Source organism: Pezoporus wallicus, unplaced genomic scaffold, assembly GCF_028554395.1.
Source record: "Pezoporus wallicus isolate ANWC-B61680 ecotype Strahan unplaced genomic scaffold, APGP_CSIRO_Pwel_v1 contig_3952, whole genome shotgun sequence".
Classification (NCBI taxonomy): domain Eukaryota; kingdom Metazoa; phylum Chordata; class Aves; order Psittaciformes; family Psittacidae; genus Pezoporus; species Pezoporus wallicus.
This window is the reverse complement of record NW_026635034.1, coordinates 7,281,075-7,297,467: the sequence shown is the minus strand read 5'-3', so window position 1 is coordinate 7,297,467 and position 16,393 is coordinate 7,281,075. Positions and strand designations below refer to the sequence as shown.

The 16,393-nt window shown below is 39.6% G+C and overlaps 1 protein-coding gene across 1 annotated transcript in view; it reads right to left on the bottom strand.

The window, feature by feature from the left end:
• SECISBP2L (SECIS binding protein 2 like) overlaps positions 1 to 11,111 on the bottom strand; it is a 30,499-nt gene extending 19,388 nt beyond the window's left edge. Inside the window, exons 1-2 of the mRNA XM_057396896.1 lie at positions 10,881 to 11,111; positions 337 to 515 (exon numbers count right to left, since the gene is read on the bottom strand). Of these exons, the coding sequence (XP_057252879.1) occupies positions 337 to 515; positions 10,881 to 10,898 (197 nt within the window). The 5' untranslated portion in view covers positions 10,899 to 11,111. The remainder of the gene's footprint in view (positions 1 to 336; positions 516 to 10,880) is intronic.
• Positions 11,112 to 16,393: the final 5,282 nt, after the last annotated feature.

Here is a 16,393-nt window from a genome sequence, read left to right as displayed (position 1 = left end):
TTCAGCATCAGAGATTCAGATACAGACCTACTGACTGCCCTAGAAGATGCAAGAGCAGAGCAGGTGACATTGTGGAGAATTTCGAATCATAGAATTTGTACCAGACATCTACAGCCAGGGCAAGAAAAGCTGCAAAGAATATGAATAGAGATAAGTAGAGGCACAGAAATAAGTAAAAAAGATCTGGGACAGGGAAACTTCACCCTCGCCCATGAACAGTCACAAAATTAAATAAAGTGAACATAATAAATAAGCTCCCTGACTCCTCTCAAGTCTACCAAAAGTTTAAACTCATTTAAAAACACATCTTTCATGAAGAACACAACTATTTATTACCTATTGGGTTGGTTTTCCTGTACAAATGGATAGCACGTGATCAGGTAGCTAGGGATAGGAGTTGGTTCCATGCCATTAATTCCTCCGCTGTCGTTAGGAAGCGCCATTGGGATCATTAGTGTTTCTGGACCCTTCTTCTGAGGAATAAATGGTTCTACTTCAGCTGACAGCTTGACATTCTTAAAAAAAAATAGAAACAATGTCTTCATTGAATACAACCATAGATTGCTTGGGAAAATTCAGATTCATAATGTTGTACACTATATACCACAAATAGCAGGCAAATGTATGACAAGACTACAGGGTTCCTTAAACTGAAAGAGACGTAAAACAGTTGGCAAGCACTTGTTATATCCTTCCCATCACAGGGTGTAAGACAGATCACCAACATTTGGCATTTGTATTAACCTTTACATTTCAAAGTGCGAAAACTAATTAATTTAAAAGGGACTGAAGTTCAGATCTTGCAAATGATATACTAGTCTGAGCACAGAAAGAAATCAAATTAGCGCTGTAGGTGGAACACAGTTCTGGAGACTTTCAAAAGTGAAACCAACATATGGAAGATATAGTAATGCCTGACCTGCTCTACAAATCTGACCATGTTCCTAGGCAATTATAAAGAAGATTTTTCAGCAGTAAATCATAGGTTTACTACAAAAATAGATGGCGTATCGCAGAACCACCACCCCCCACATATTCCATCTGCACAATTTTAACATATGTTAAAGTGTTAAGAATATAATTATATTTTGCCATGAAGCCATTAAAGACTGCTTCGAAATTAAGTTTTAGAAAGCAATTTAAAGACTGCTTTCAAATAAAAGTATCTCTCCCAGTCCTGAAGGTATCCCCAAAAGCTTATATGGTGTTTTTACCCAAACTTTTTGTCTTGTACAGAATGGCTGGATCTTAAACAATGAAAAATTCTCTATTCAGTACAACTGCAGATCCAAAGTACCCTTAAATTCTGTATTCCATTTTAAGTTACATTCAGCCAAAAAGCATGTATTTGTACAAAGATTTCAGCTTATTTATACTTGTCGCACATTAATATCTCAATGAACACCAATTCTCTCCAAAGGAGGCAAGGATTCCAGAAACTTTTCCTTCCATTTGTCTAAAAGCATTCCAAAGGCAGCGCATAACCTATACAAGTACATGCTCCTATTCTACAAAAGCTTGACTGTTTGATGTGCTGAGGACAGCATTATATCCTTTCCATTACCTGCAGAACATCCACATGAAAAGAAACAATTAAACAATGGGAGCTCTGAAAACATGATGGCGCGTAGTCCTGCGCCTACCACACACTTCTCAGTCCATGTCCTTGCTCAGCACACCCACAGGCAGTCTTCCTGTTCAATATCTGAATCTATAAGCCTACTATAAGTCCCCAACATTCTTTTTTTTTATTAAGATCGTGCATTTCTTTAGCAGCTTGGAGGTGGAGGGCTAAGTCCAAAAAATGTTTTGAAAATACAGTTGTTCCAGTGAGCAAGGAAAGCTACTTTTACTTGATGAGTAGGTAAATACACCAGCATGAACTAGAAAAAGTGAGGTCAAGACCCACTTATGCAGAGTACTAGACCTTTGTTTAGTTAGTCTGACGCGTTTACATACAAGAAAATCTAATTACTAAGCAACAGGTAGAATCATCATTAAGTAAATTACTAAGACCATGAGTTACACTGTAATTCACCAAACAAGCTGCAAACCAACTGGTATTTAAGTACTTTACTGTCACATAATCTTCAGAAGGGAAAGGAAAAAAAAACACTCCATAGTTGAGACTGTAAAAGCTCCCTTTCATTTATTATATTCGCTATTAAAACATCAGAACTACCAGAAGCATTTTCAATACAGATTACCTATGATTACAGTATTAGAATTCCCTGTCAATTTTGAAAATTAAACCAGATGTTTTGCTCAATCCATTTTCAGCTCCAAACACAACATTCAAGCTAGGTAATTGCAAAGATGGTCGTTCTGTAGCAGCTATTTGGATGACTAGTACAAGTGGAATCAAACTTCTCCTATAAACAGTGCTATTATATACAAAGCATCTGCCTCTTTTTATTTTTACCCTTCCATTATCAAATTATCAAAATCTCATACTTCATGAGATTTTAGGCAGTTAGCTACAGTATTAGCTCAAATTTCACCAGCCACCTCCTGTAAACATCAGTTCGTCGAATAATTTTACTTAAGCATCACTCACTTTTTCCAAATACTGAGCACCTAACTAAAAATTAATTACGTAAACACAGCCAGAAGCTTTCTACGTGAAACATTATTTAGGATAGCAGAGAGTTGTCTGCAAGTATTAATTTGAGATCAAAGTTACACCCTTAACAACTTCGATGGTAAGATGTTCTGCAAGCCACAGTGACCAAAGACAAAGCCTGGTATACCTGGACTAATAATAAAAAAGTTATATAAAAAGAGGGGGCAGGAAGCAAAAATCATGAAGTAGAGAGTCCATTGTTATTTTTAACCATTTCCTGAGAGGCTTCTCTAACTTTGGGCTTGTCAAGGTGTGCTAAGAAAGCAGAAATATCCCTTCCAACAAAATGAGTCTCTGCTTTCATAAGCTTATTTAGTAAGAACATCAGTCATTTACAGATAAAATTGTAGCATAAGAGACTTGAAGTTTTAGCAGCAATCGAGAGGAAAACAAAACTTCTAAATAAATAAATGAAAGGATAAAAGTAGAACTAGAGCGGCAGAAAGGGAAACAGTATGTCTTAGTAAGTGACAAGATACGCTATTCTTGTCAAAAAGCGGTTAATAATGACTGTTGTGAAAAAGGTTATGGCTACAAGCACCAGTACAAAAGTATCACTACCTGCTGCGCAACAAGGTCTACTTTACAGTGGAACGATCACCTTTAAATCTTTTTCAGCTCCTGAAGTTACATACAGAGTACAAGCCATGGTGCAGGTGCAGTGGCAGCACCTAACTTGTGCAACACAAGTCAAACGCACTGCTCTACAGAGAGCTTCCTCTGACCTCAGGCACATCCCTCCGCAGCTGGTGACTCACCCACCCCTATGCAAAACTCCAAGGCATTCTCCTCCACACACAGCACCATGAGGATAAACACTTTCCATTAACTGACTAACTAAAAAAAACCCCTCTAATGCTTACGTACACTTACACATAACAGAAATACCAACACTGAAATCCCTCCCAGAAACTAGAAGGGTTCTTTTTATGCTATTTCAAGATCACGAAGCAAAAATATTTAAGAATAGATTCAGTTGTGGGCTGGCCTACAGAGCTGAACAGCATAAACTTTAAAGGAATACACCAAGGCTGTCTCATCCATAAGGAATTTAACAGTAAAAACTGGGCAAGTGCTTTATAAATACGGTGTTTTTCATGAAGTTCTGAAAACTTTCAAACAACTACCCCTAATCTACTGGTCAGTACCTCCTAGCAACATGTCAAGTGAACTTTATCCAAGATACTAATTATACACCACTCTAGTGCTGGTTTGGAAAATAGTCAACATTTTATTTGTGACTGAGGTTGGGAAAAGATCCTTATTTTAAAGGTCTTTTCCTGTCTGTCTGCTCTTTCCCTATATTATTTTGGAAAAATAAATCCTCATTCCTTAATGGCGAGTCACTTGCAGAATGGTCTCATTACAGGGTTTTTTGTGACATTGTATTATACCATCATTTATTATTAGTATTATGTGAGAACAGTCTTTCACATCAAGTACTAAAAGAAGGAGATATAACTGGTCAAAGCAGGAGCCAAATGACTCTCATCAGCAAGGCTGCCATAGTGAAGTATTTCTTGTCAATTTGCAAAGACAATCCCTACCTTACTTTTCTATTTAAGTATTTTGGATGGAATTTAACTCACTTTAACACTTCCAGTAAAAGTAGAATTATTATATTTTTTGTTTCTATTTAAATAATAAAAAACCCCTACAAAACAAAAAACAAAAACCCCAACTCTCTTAAGTAACTTTACAAGCTGAAGAAAATGTCATTGGATTTCATTTCAAGACCAGGTTGGACGAGGCCTTGGGTGATATGGTTTAATGGGAGGTGTCCCTGCCCATGGCAGGGGGGTTGGAACTTGATGATCTTAAGGTCCTTTCCAACCCTAACTATTCTGATTTCTTCTGCTTGATTTTGCTAAGCTTAAACAACTTTGAGATGCCCAAAGTAGAACAACTTTGATGTTTCCTTGCCTGTTCCTCAGCCTCTTCTACAGGTAATGATTAACTATTGCTACGACAGATCAATTGGCTGATGTACTTAATAACCATTTTCTGTACAGCTCATAACATATGTAGCTTACCTGCAGTGCTGAAATAAATATACAGCATATCCTGTAATCATAAACACATATGGGTGTATTTGAAAGTTAATTTCTTTTTTCGCCTACAGAACTTAGATAGGTCTGTTATTTTAGGGAATCAAAACTGCACTTCAAAAATCTTTTACATGCCTTACATCTTAAACACAATTTTCTTGTGCAATTTAACCTGTACCTACAGGTTGGGTTAGTCTGAGGTTTGGTTTATGTTGGTGTTTTTTTTTAAATGCTTGCAAGAAACTTGTTTCAGCAAAAAGAACAATTTGAGGTAAAGCTCTGGTTTTCAATTTTGCAATTTGTTCTGTAGGCATCGTGTAAGTGTGTGTGTATATCCATATAAAATATATATATGCTAACTCACCAGAACAGCAACTAAAAACTTGAAAACCTTAATACAAGTGTTACAAAACCATTCTGTAAGCATAATATAAGCAGTACTCAGCACAACTGATACATTTCATGAAACAACAAATCCCCATTTCCACTTCAGGGTAGAAAACAAAGACAGCTCAAGTGTATTACTAGCTAAACAAATTAACTTCAACATATTACTTCCTTATAGTACCTTACCAGTCCCTCTAAAATACTTAGAAGTTCCTTTTTACATAGGATGCGTCTTCAGATGAGGACAGTGAACTTTAACTTGAAAGCAAAAAGGGGAAGCAAATGTATCAAGTCAGGAACCAAACCAACACATAAACAGAATTAACTCTCCAGTGTGATTACCCAGGCATTTCAGTACTTTTCACAGATGGTTAGTGGTTTCATCTGACACCTGAAGGAAACAAAACAGCAACGCCAAGTAATTTGCCCCAAGTCATCTAAGCAGATTTTTTTTAGGACTATCCTTTACTCATCTGGGAGGGAAGACTGGTGAAGAAAGACAGCAAAGTAACTTCTTTTTTAAATAGTATTTTAGGTCTCCTGGCTCCTAGTATGTTGCCAGAATAACAGGCATAATATTTCCTTAATAGTGTAAGAAGAAAAAGTGAAACAGAAAGCAAAATAAATAATAATCAATTTAGTAAGTAAAGGTGCTGCTAATTTCTTCTCGTGCTGGACAAGCAAAAAGTATCTCCAACAAAGACTTCTTTTTTCTTCTAACAGGTAGTCTCTGTGTCTCTTTGGCCAGACACAGAAATAATGATAAAACAGTTGGTGTTGGATTTGGTTTTTTTTAAATACCATGTTGACAGGCTTAAGACTCAACAGAAAATGCAATCAATGACAACTGAAGTAAACTTCAGAGTAAGGGATGAGATCCTTCTTTTAAATAGTATTTTGTTTCAGAAGCCAATACTAAGTGCATAAACAAAGTCCTTGCAAATATGTATGAACACAATTCCTCAAAGACTTAATCCACACAGTTCAAATGGAGTGACAAGTGCAAATAAAGAGAACCAGCAGGACTGACCATGCCACTAGGTTGCAACCACAAGCAAGCAAAAAGAATTAGACAAGAAAAATTTGTTAAGCACTGAAGGATTTGAGGGAAGGTTTCCACACTTTTCCTAATCCTTTCAACACAACACTTGTGCTACTAACTTATGCTCTAATTGCATTCACAGTACTAAGATTTATTCTAGCCTGCATCCACTAAGAAATTAGTGCTTTGCCACTGACAACAGTAAATACAGGGTCAGACCCTAAACAGTTAATACAGAGTAGTGTATAGTTTTGATCAAGCAGTCTAAAGGCAAACACCGCAAATGTTGCAAGACCAAACTTTATTTTGGAATGTAACCTTTTCATGTTTATTCAACCTTTCACATCACAAAGCTAAACAAAGCTTTATTAGAATTTATCTTTCATAACCAAACTCAATTCTAAATATAACCTTAAGTCATGCTGAAACATCAGATTTTCAATCACTTGCCTGTCAATGGAAGCACACCCCTTCAAAAGAAACCAACGCTTTTACAGAAGTCTCTTTTGTAGATATGCCTAGTTTCGATTTACAAAATGTTTTGCAGTAGCTCATTACATATTTCAGTCCAACAATTACAACTCTTTCAAGACAGCATATATACTGAAGTGATCCTTTGTTTCCTATATAAAAGCTACTGTAGTCATCAACAGCTGCAAAGACAGAAGATGACACAAGCAGGAACAGACTGGTAAACTCTGTCCTGCAGTTATAGCACTGTATGTTTAATCTTAGAAAAGTTTTTGTTCATTGTAGCTTAATGTCATTCAGCATTTTCCATTAAATAGTATCTCTGTCAGCTAGCTCTCAGAAAAGAACACTTGGATATCAATCTTGCCATTTACAGGGTGAGAAAATAGACACAGATGCCACATTTCAGAGGGCTATAATAAAATCAGCTGCTTTGCTGTCTCAAAGTCTGGAAACAAGAAGTCTCATCACAAATATAAGATAAAAAAACAGCTCCAAACTCTCCTGGTTTTAGAAAAACAATCCTACTTCTGAATTTTGAATTTAGTATTTTAAAAGCCATTTTAGTAGTAAGACAGGTCACATTTCCTCTATTTTAAGAGAAACTTCACAAATATGGAAGCCACAGTTTCTATAATTAGTTGCTTCTAAGTGGCAATACTTCAGGAATGGTAAATATGCAGTCCAACTGGAAACACCAGCAGCAGGCCATTTAACAAAGCACAAAATTTAATCCTCCTTATTTAGATTTAACACAGTAATTTCAATGCAACACTTCACGTAAATACTCTATGAAGTTAGTCTTTCCCTTTCCCCTCAGCTCATAAGGGAACCATGCATAATTATCTTCCCTTTCACAGAAGAAAGTACCACGCTCCGAATGTAACAAAGCTAAGTATAAACATTTTTATGTATATGTAGAAATTGGCAAGTGACACAATATGACAAGTTGCCATGTTTAAAACAAAACAAGAATATTCTAGGGGAAAAAAAAGGGGGCTGGTGGTGGCAAAATTTAATGTTTACAGTTACAAAGCTCATCTAAAGATTTAAAAAAGGCTACCAAGAGGATCCTCTTCACTTTAGTTTACAGCATTCAACAGTACATACAAACTTCAAAACTCACACTACCAATGTGAAGTACTAATATCTGAACGCTTTGTAACTTATGTACTAAAAGTATTAATAGAAACCATTCATGTAAATCAGCTTCCTCATCTCCACAGACTACTCAAGGCAAGCAAATTTGATCAAAAAGATGTTCATATATCATATCAATAACATTCAAATTTACTGGAGAAGATGTTCTCTAAAAACGTGAAACTCACAAACTCTAAGTTCTGCCTTTTCAAGGTTCAAGAGAAAAAAAAAACCACACAAAATGTACAGCACAGGAAAGCTGACCTTTTCCAGTTTGCCTCAGTTGAAAATTCTGCTGTGGGTAAGAAAAACTGAAGGAAATTGCAGGGGATAAATAGCACAAAATATAGAACTAGTGCTACTTCTACGGTAAGCATATTATCAAGCCAACTGTCTAATGGTCAAGAATAGTAGAGGCAAGCAGAACAGGCTGTCTTTAAGCAATACTAATACAAAACACAGGTCACTGATTTTGCAACTTCACCTGATTTCTCAACTGCACTAATAGAACTAAATGTCTTAATCATAGGGCAAGACACGCGTGAGAAAAATCAGAGCACAGCAGTGTCTTTGAGAGGGGAAGGTGCAAGTTGTTTCTCCTTAGCTTTCTATCACAATCGGCTTCAATGGAAAGAGTGACAGAGGTCATGTGGCAAGTTCTGTCTCTTGTATGAATATAACCTACACTTAACTGCTGAAACCCATGCACTTTTTAATGGGAACAGTTACAGTTCTGGTGTAGACAAAAGTAAGCTTCTACACCCACCACCAAAAATCACAACACATCCTATCATAAAATAATTGTTTTTAAACAACATGACTATGTTTTCTTCTGTGTCAGCTGTCAAAATATCAGTGAGCATATAAGAATAGGCAAAGTCATACCAGGATTTAGGTAAGAGACACCTGAATGGTTATCTAGAATCTTTGTCGTTTAGTTGTCCAAACGTTCTTGGTGCGTGGCATCTCACATGGATTTACTGAGCCAACACCACAAAACATTCTTCAAATACTTCCCCCCCCCCCCCCCCCCCCAAGCATTTGCTATCTCCCTTTACTCTTGAAATACTATAATGTAGGACAATATTCCTACTTCATATTGTTGTAATTCCACAGTAGTGATTTCTATCAGCATGAACAGTTACCATATTGCAGCTGAAAGAATATTCAGGGGGAAAGGAGAGAAGAGTGTAAGCACTGTTAACATACGTCTGCAAGCTTTAATATTCATATATCAGATGCCATGCAATACATGTGCAGAAAGGCGCCCATATCAAAGAAAAGATAAACCAGCACCCAAAACTGATGCAACCTTATCAAATACACGGGAAAAGGAGACTACATTCAATTGTTACAGCATTAAAGGTTCAAACCTAAAGCATTTAAGGATCTGCTAATCAAAATGCTACTGCACAAGGAGGAGACACAAGCAATAAGATAGTTGAATCACTTTAGAAACTCATCAGGTGTCAATTACTTGTCTGCCTAGAAGCCTTACTAGTGAATAAGGAACCGACAGGACTAGATATGCTGCAAACAGAATAAATAAGACGGTTCTTCCTTTAAAGAGCTTAAACACACCTCCAAGTTGAAACACTGGACTTAGTTAAGGTAATCAGAGTCAATATTTTACACTATGAATAACACAACGATTCTCAGTTTTCATGAGCTATTTCCAACAAACAAAAAGAGAATGGTTTGATAGGGGCATGTGCGTGAACCTCCAGTAATGAAGAACTCAAGCAACAAGGAATAAATATTTTACAAGTGTACTGCAGTACTAATTACAGATGAATTGGGGGGAGGAAAGGGAGCACAGGTAAAACCTTAAACCCAAGATTTTAAAGCAAAAAGGTCAGACTACTGTTAATCTTACAGAATAAGATTAGTTCTATATGAAGGCAAATAAGAAAGCATGAAAAGAAGTGAATTTAAAGTAATTTCCACACCAGAAGGTTTAGTAAGAAAGACACAGCAGGAGCCATACTGTAATATCTTCACAGAGTGCATTCTTACTCAGTATGTACTTTGCTACAGCAGCTTGTGTTATTTTATTTATTAACCCAACTATTAGAATCCCTGGAGATGCCAAACCTGAAAATGACAAAAAAAGCATAGTAATTTGTGAATTTTCAACACATTCTGTGGAAACAAAAGCTCAGAAGTAAGATCAGGTTACTATGGATGGTAGCATTCATTCTACATACACCTTTCAGAAATACCTCCTGATGATGAAACATTTTATTGCATATAAGTAATAAATCCTACAAACTCTTAAGTCCCAGTTTAAGCATCTTCCTAACTACAGTATGGCAAGTCTTAAGAATAACTCAAACAGATTACCTTGACAAAGCTAAGCTAAACATCGAGGGGGAAAAAATAGCAACTTGTAGGATTAATGAGTTATATCCAACTCCTTCCTTCTCTGCTAACCAGCTGTGACCAACAGCTACGTCCCAACAGAGAATCTCAACCTGAACCTGGTATTGCAGTATCTCAGCAAGAGTGACACATCTCGTGTTGTAAAGTTCTCCAAAAGCCCGTAAAAGTCTCTCCTAGTGACCGGACAAGTTTAAATCTAATTTCACTAAATGCAATTATTGCCTAAGCTTGAAACAAAGCCTGCAGAAACAAGACAGGTACAGGCCAAGTCAGACCTACGCACCCCTTCGCGAGCACCGACAGGAGCCGCACGCTCCACAACCCACCCCGGCAGCCCCTGCCCGGCCGGACACCTCTCGCGGGCGGGCAGCGCCCAGGCCGGGTGCTAGCGACCGACACCGCCCGCCGCGCCACCGACCCAGCAATACGCGCTAAACTCCGGTGCGCAGCCTGTAAGCCGCCCCGTCTACAGCCCGCAGAGGGGCCCTTCTTCGGCGGGGAGGTATGCCAGCCCCCACCCCGGCACGGTAGCCCCCGTCGCACCCCTCGCACCAACGCCGGCCCCAGCAGGCCGCGGGCCGCACCCTGCCCCTCCGCTCAGCCGGCGTCCGCCGGGCCGGGCCTGACAGCCGCGGGTCTGACAGAGCCGAGCCGCCGCCCCAGCGCTCCCCTCCGTCCCCCGCCCGGCCGCTCAGCCCCCCGCCCTCACCGCGGCGCCGGGGGCGTAGCTTGCCCCCTCCCGCCACAGCTGTTATGCTCTACTCAGCGCCGAACCCGCCCCTCACACCTTGTCCGCTTTGTCCATGGCTCCAGCTGGGCTGGGCGGCGGCTCTAATAAGGACGGCGGAGAACCCGAGACGCCCCCGCCATGGCGCCCGCTGCCCCCGCTGCGCTCCCGCACACACCCAGCGCGGCGCTGGTCCCGCTCGCAGCTATCACGGAAACCGAGCCCGGCGACGCCACAGCTGGGGGCGGAGCGGGGGACGGTGGGGCGGGAGCCGCAGGGACGGAGGCCGGGCGGGCCCAAGCGGCGCGGAACGCCTTCACCACAGCGCCGGCGGGGGGCTGTGCTGGGTGCCCCCTCCCCGGCGCGTTCCGGCCCTCGAGAACAAGCGAGGCGCTGGCTTAAACGTTAGAGAGAGCTGCGGGGGTGAAGGGGGGCCCGGAGCTGTCCCCTCCGTCCGAGGCGCCGCAGTGTGCGGCAGGTGCATCGCAGGGCCCTGCGCTCAGGGGCGGTGTCAGGGGAGCCTCGGGCCGGCGGCGTCCTGGAAATTATCTGGAACATCGAAGGAAAGTGGAAAAACCGTGGTTCGTTCAGAGGCAGAAACCTAAAATTGAGTCAGAAGCGCCTCGGGGGCAGGCGGGGCTGTGAGCGGGGCCCGGTGCGGGCCGCCACCAGGACGGGAGGGACGTTGTAAGACACGGGCTCCAGCACAGCTTGTTTCTCTTTCATTGCCGTTTTGGTTCTAACTTGTGTTTAGTTACTGTAATGCCAGCACAGTCCATGAAACCGTGTTCGCCACTGAGGCTGGGGAGTACAGACAGTGCTAACAGTCCTCCCATACACACATCCAATGTGTTAGTTCTTACCTTTCATTAAACTAGCATGTCCACTGCCTTGGGCTTAATGGACCTCATGCTATATGAACATTACTAAATCATGGCAAAGAGACAAAAAAAGTGGAACTAGACTACCCTTGTAAAAGCCATATGCAAAGGACATTCTGGAGCAGACTCTTGAACGCTTCCAGGTGAAGTGTGTGTATAAAATACGTAAATGCAAGAAGCAAGCTTCTGCTTGATGGAGGTTCTTGTGAAGAATACATGGAAAAGGACAAAGCGAACCTGTACCTGAATTTGATGGCAAACATCTCTACAGAGCAATTTTGCTAGAGCTTCCTAGATTTAACCTGTATTTTATAATTATTTAATCTTTCCCTAGTTATGTTCATTATGCTGTGTAACAGTTTGTGTTTTCTAACAAAATTATTTCTTGGATTAATCATTGTAATCCTTAGTATTTTCTTAATAAGTTCTTAATATTTTCTTAGTAAGTTCTTAAGAGTTGATCTTCACCATTATAACTTCATATGTAACATATGGTATTATGAAGATGGCTATTACATTGCACAGCAAGTTCCCATCTTGTGAGGTGAGACAATCAGTGCCTCCTCTGCTATACTGTCCACAGGAGGCGGATCACCATCCAAGCGTAACTTTTGCCTTGATGTCTACAACACTACTTACATTCTGTGCCTTAAGCTTTCATGGACTTGCAGCCAACAAAATCATAGGTCCCCTGGATCACAGAGGAAAAGGAGTGGGTAAAGTTGTAATCCCAAATGATAGGATTTCTAGTAACTTCAGTGAGTACAATGTTCTACTACAAGTGGAGAGAACAGACTGGCTGCTGCTGCACCTTAATTAATAGGGAAACCTCATCTTAATGGGAGAAGCTGCAGCAGTTGTACACTTGATATGCACTTCTGTATCCCAGCACTTGACAAGATTAAATAGTAAGCAGAACTAACACAAGTGTTCATAACCCTAGGAAGCCATTTCAAGGTAGTAACGCAGATTAATTTGAGGTTATGATGTTATGTTCCCAGGGGCTTTTACACAATGACATTTGTTATTTCAACACAAGTCACAAAAATAAAACTGAGGATTAAGCTGGTGCTATCAAGAACTTTCAGCTGATGCAATGGAACAGCATTTCATCAGTAACTGATGAACTTAAATAGGAGATGTAAATCTACAGATATATCATAATGAAACATAAAATAAGCCACCTAAACTTACTCTTTGTAAATCAAACAACAAATCTCTACTGAGTGAAATGTATTTTATTCCCAATAGTTGAATGTGTATTGTTTTTTTGTGCAAAATAGGTTGACTGCTTTAAAACCTAGTCAATTTTCCTCTCCCAAGTAATGTGGGAGAACTTGCCTGACTGGACAGAAAACAGTGAAAAAATCCCACTGAAACAACTAGAACAATGTATTCTTGTATTAGCACACCAGCATTTTAGTGTGGAATGCAGCTTAATTTGTCCAAATTGGTGCTGACCACAGAATATATATTATGACATTTGCTTAAGATAGCTGCTGTATTTTTAAAAAATAATGACTCATTATGGCAAGGCTTTTCATTATTAAATCCTTCTTTTGTTCCCAAGATACATACCAACAGAAAGGTCACACTTGGAAGGGCTGTTATGCATACTTAACCAACAATAACAAGAGCTTCTAAGATCCAAATCGGGCAGTGATTAAATAGACATCAGACCCACATAAATCTACAATATATGTAATACAGAAAGTCATGCTGGGTGACCTGAGTGGCCACTTGGGTGAAAAGAACTCAAGTCTCCCATAAAATTTAACTCTGTGTTATCAGTGTAAAGCATACCAAAGCACTCGGAACCAGTTATGTTAGATCCTCTGTCCACAGCTATCACAACTATGTCAGAGTATCTGGTTACATCGCCCTTGATCCAGTCTTGTGTAAGAGAACTCAACAATGTTACAGTCCTTAAGGAAGCCATAAAAAAAGTTTTAAAACCCTGTTCAATTTAAACACACTGGTAATTGCACTAGCTGGTTTTGAATATTCAGTCCTAAGGGTCCAGTTCTCAAATCTGGCAGTTTGTAACAATTACTGCTACTTTTTTATTGCAACATGGAATAAATAAGTGAATAGTCTGGAAGCAAAAATTGTGCTCCAACCTAGCAGGCGCTGACTGCAATTCTGCTAGTAAGTTGTTTCTTGTTACATCTGCTGGATAGTGGAGATACCCTTCCCAAATACAATGGAGGACACCAACCAAATGAAAAATTAAATCTAGGTCAACACAAAGATTAAGAAATGGAGTCTAAACCAAAATTTCTCAGCAGTATGAAAAGACACTTGGAAACGACTGTATTCAGAATTACAATCACAGGATTACAGGGAAATCTAACAGCATATGCATGGTTACTCACACTCTATTTACACTGGCTCTATTTATGTCTACTAGGTATAAAGTCCTGCAAAACACACATGGATGTAATTGAGCATGTCTCACTGAAATCAAGGCAGCTTCTTATACTGAAAGCTGAACATACGTATAAACTTAATCTCACTGGCATAGAAGTATGAAATAAGGGTTGTTCAGTAACACCCCCTCCACCCCAAGGTCTAAGCAGGCTGAGACTGAACTCCACAAATGAGCACTGCAACAGCACTGGCAGGTTTGGAGGTGCCACAGAGAGCAAGTGGAAGAGGCAGCAAGAATGAAGCTAACTCCAAAATGACAGTTATACTGGACTGGGACTAAAATCTTCAGCCTAATTATAGAAAAACACCAGTACAGAAAGCAAGTATATCTTAGCAAATAACATCTGTATCTGTGATGAAGTATGTAGCATCCTGCAGAGGCAGCTAAGGGCAGATGCCACAGAGAACATAACCGAAGTGGGAAGGTAAGCTAGGAACCAGTACATGAAGCCGAGAATCACGACTGACAGCAACATGAGACTACTACCTGGCAGCAGCCAGAGTGAGCCCAGCACTCCCACTGAGAGCAGCTGCAAAGAGGCAGTGGAGTCAACCAGGACAGATCCTGCCTTGCAACTCCTTGTAATACTGCCAGAAAGAGATTAACCTTTACTCTTGCTGTAATGCTTACAGTCATTGCATCTGAAATTTAGTGCTAAATATGCAGTTATAACACAGATGCAGTTTGCAATCTACCTTTCCACAGCTTTAGAAGCATTTATGGCAGCAATAATCCTTTCTGTCAATATCTTAATTAACACTTTCTGACTAGCTATAATGTAGTATTGTACCTAGTTCTCTAATCTGGTCCTAAAATATATTTTTAGCACTTTGAAAATAATAAAGTAACAGCTAAATTTTTTAAAGTCTGTATTAACATCTCTATATGGAAATTTAGTTCAAATAACTGCTGTATTTTCGAGAAAGGGCTACTGTCCAGAATGATGTCATTTTACTCTTAATCCATATTTATGCAGTTGCTGCTCAAGTAAATTAATTCACCACCTCTCAAAAAAAGTGAAAATACAATCTTCAAATACAGACACGTTTTACAGCTGACAATTTCTCAGTAATTACAAAAATCACAGTGTTTATTTACAGACTACAATTCAAATACCTTCATTATATTATTCTGCCAGGTGCATTTCAGCTGTGTTGTCTTTATTCTGTTTTCTTTTTGCTTAATATATTTTTAAGCCTACTTAAAATGAAAATTAAATCCTCACTACACCACAGTTTCAGATCCAATCCATTAGAGAAGGACTTTGAGATGAGTAAAAAATACATTCTTCCAAAGTATGTTTGATAAATACTACTACTAAAACAAATCTAAAATGCATGCAGACACAGCACAGACATCCTCCCAGATTTCATTTGCAATAATGTTCAGTTTTAATGCATAAGCTGCCAGAAACTTAAAAGAGGGGTCTACATATACACAGCTTAATCACTATTGTAATCTTATGTAAGATTACAACAGCCATTAAAATGCTCATTTGCAAACACTGTTGCTGGTACTCGCTAACGCGCCAGTTTGTCTTGTACCCATAGCAATAAAAGGTGTACAAAATCATCACGAAGTTGTGAAAAGCATGGCTCTGACAACTAATGACAATTGCAGAAATTTAATGTCTGGAACCGAGACTGGAGAATGCAGTGAGGCTGGTCAGCACTCCCGCAGTGCAATAATGTTATTTGAAAAACAAATTCAGTCATCCTCTTCCTTCAACTGCTTGTTCACTTTTCCTGAGGTGGTAGAAATGACAACAGAGCCACATCTACCATGGACTAAGCGGGCTAAAGCAACTATTAGCACTTTCTGCTGCAGTTGTATGACAACACAGCTCCTCTGTATTTCCCTGCAGAGAACTCTCATCTTCCAGGTTAAGAATCCTGAGAACACAGAAAAGGGGTAGAATCCCTTAGGGATTATATAATCTTCATTATTTGCCTAGAACACAGATGCTAAGGCACTATATGCATGAGTAAGAACTAAAGTATGCCAAAACACACAACAACTTATTAGAGGTAGACTGGCACTTTTTCAGTCTAAAAACACAGTGTTAGCCCTCACTATTGAAATTAATACCTTCACTAGTTGGACTAGTCCTACTACAATTAGTCCTCCACAACAAAACGATAGAACAAGGGAGCTAGATGGATAGGACAGGATTTACTGCAGTATTTCTATTTCCTTCTTGAAAAACCCAACATGCCTCCTCAACAGACTTAGCTGGGATGGGAAAGGTTATATGAGTTACA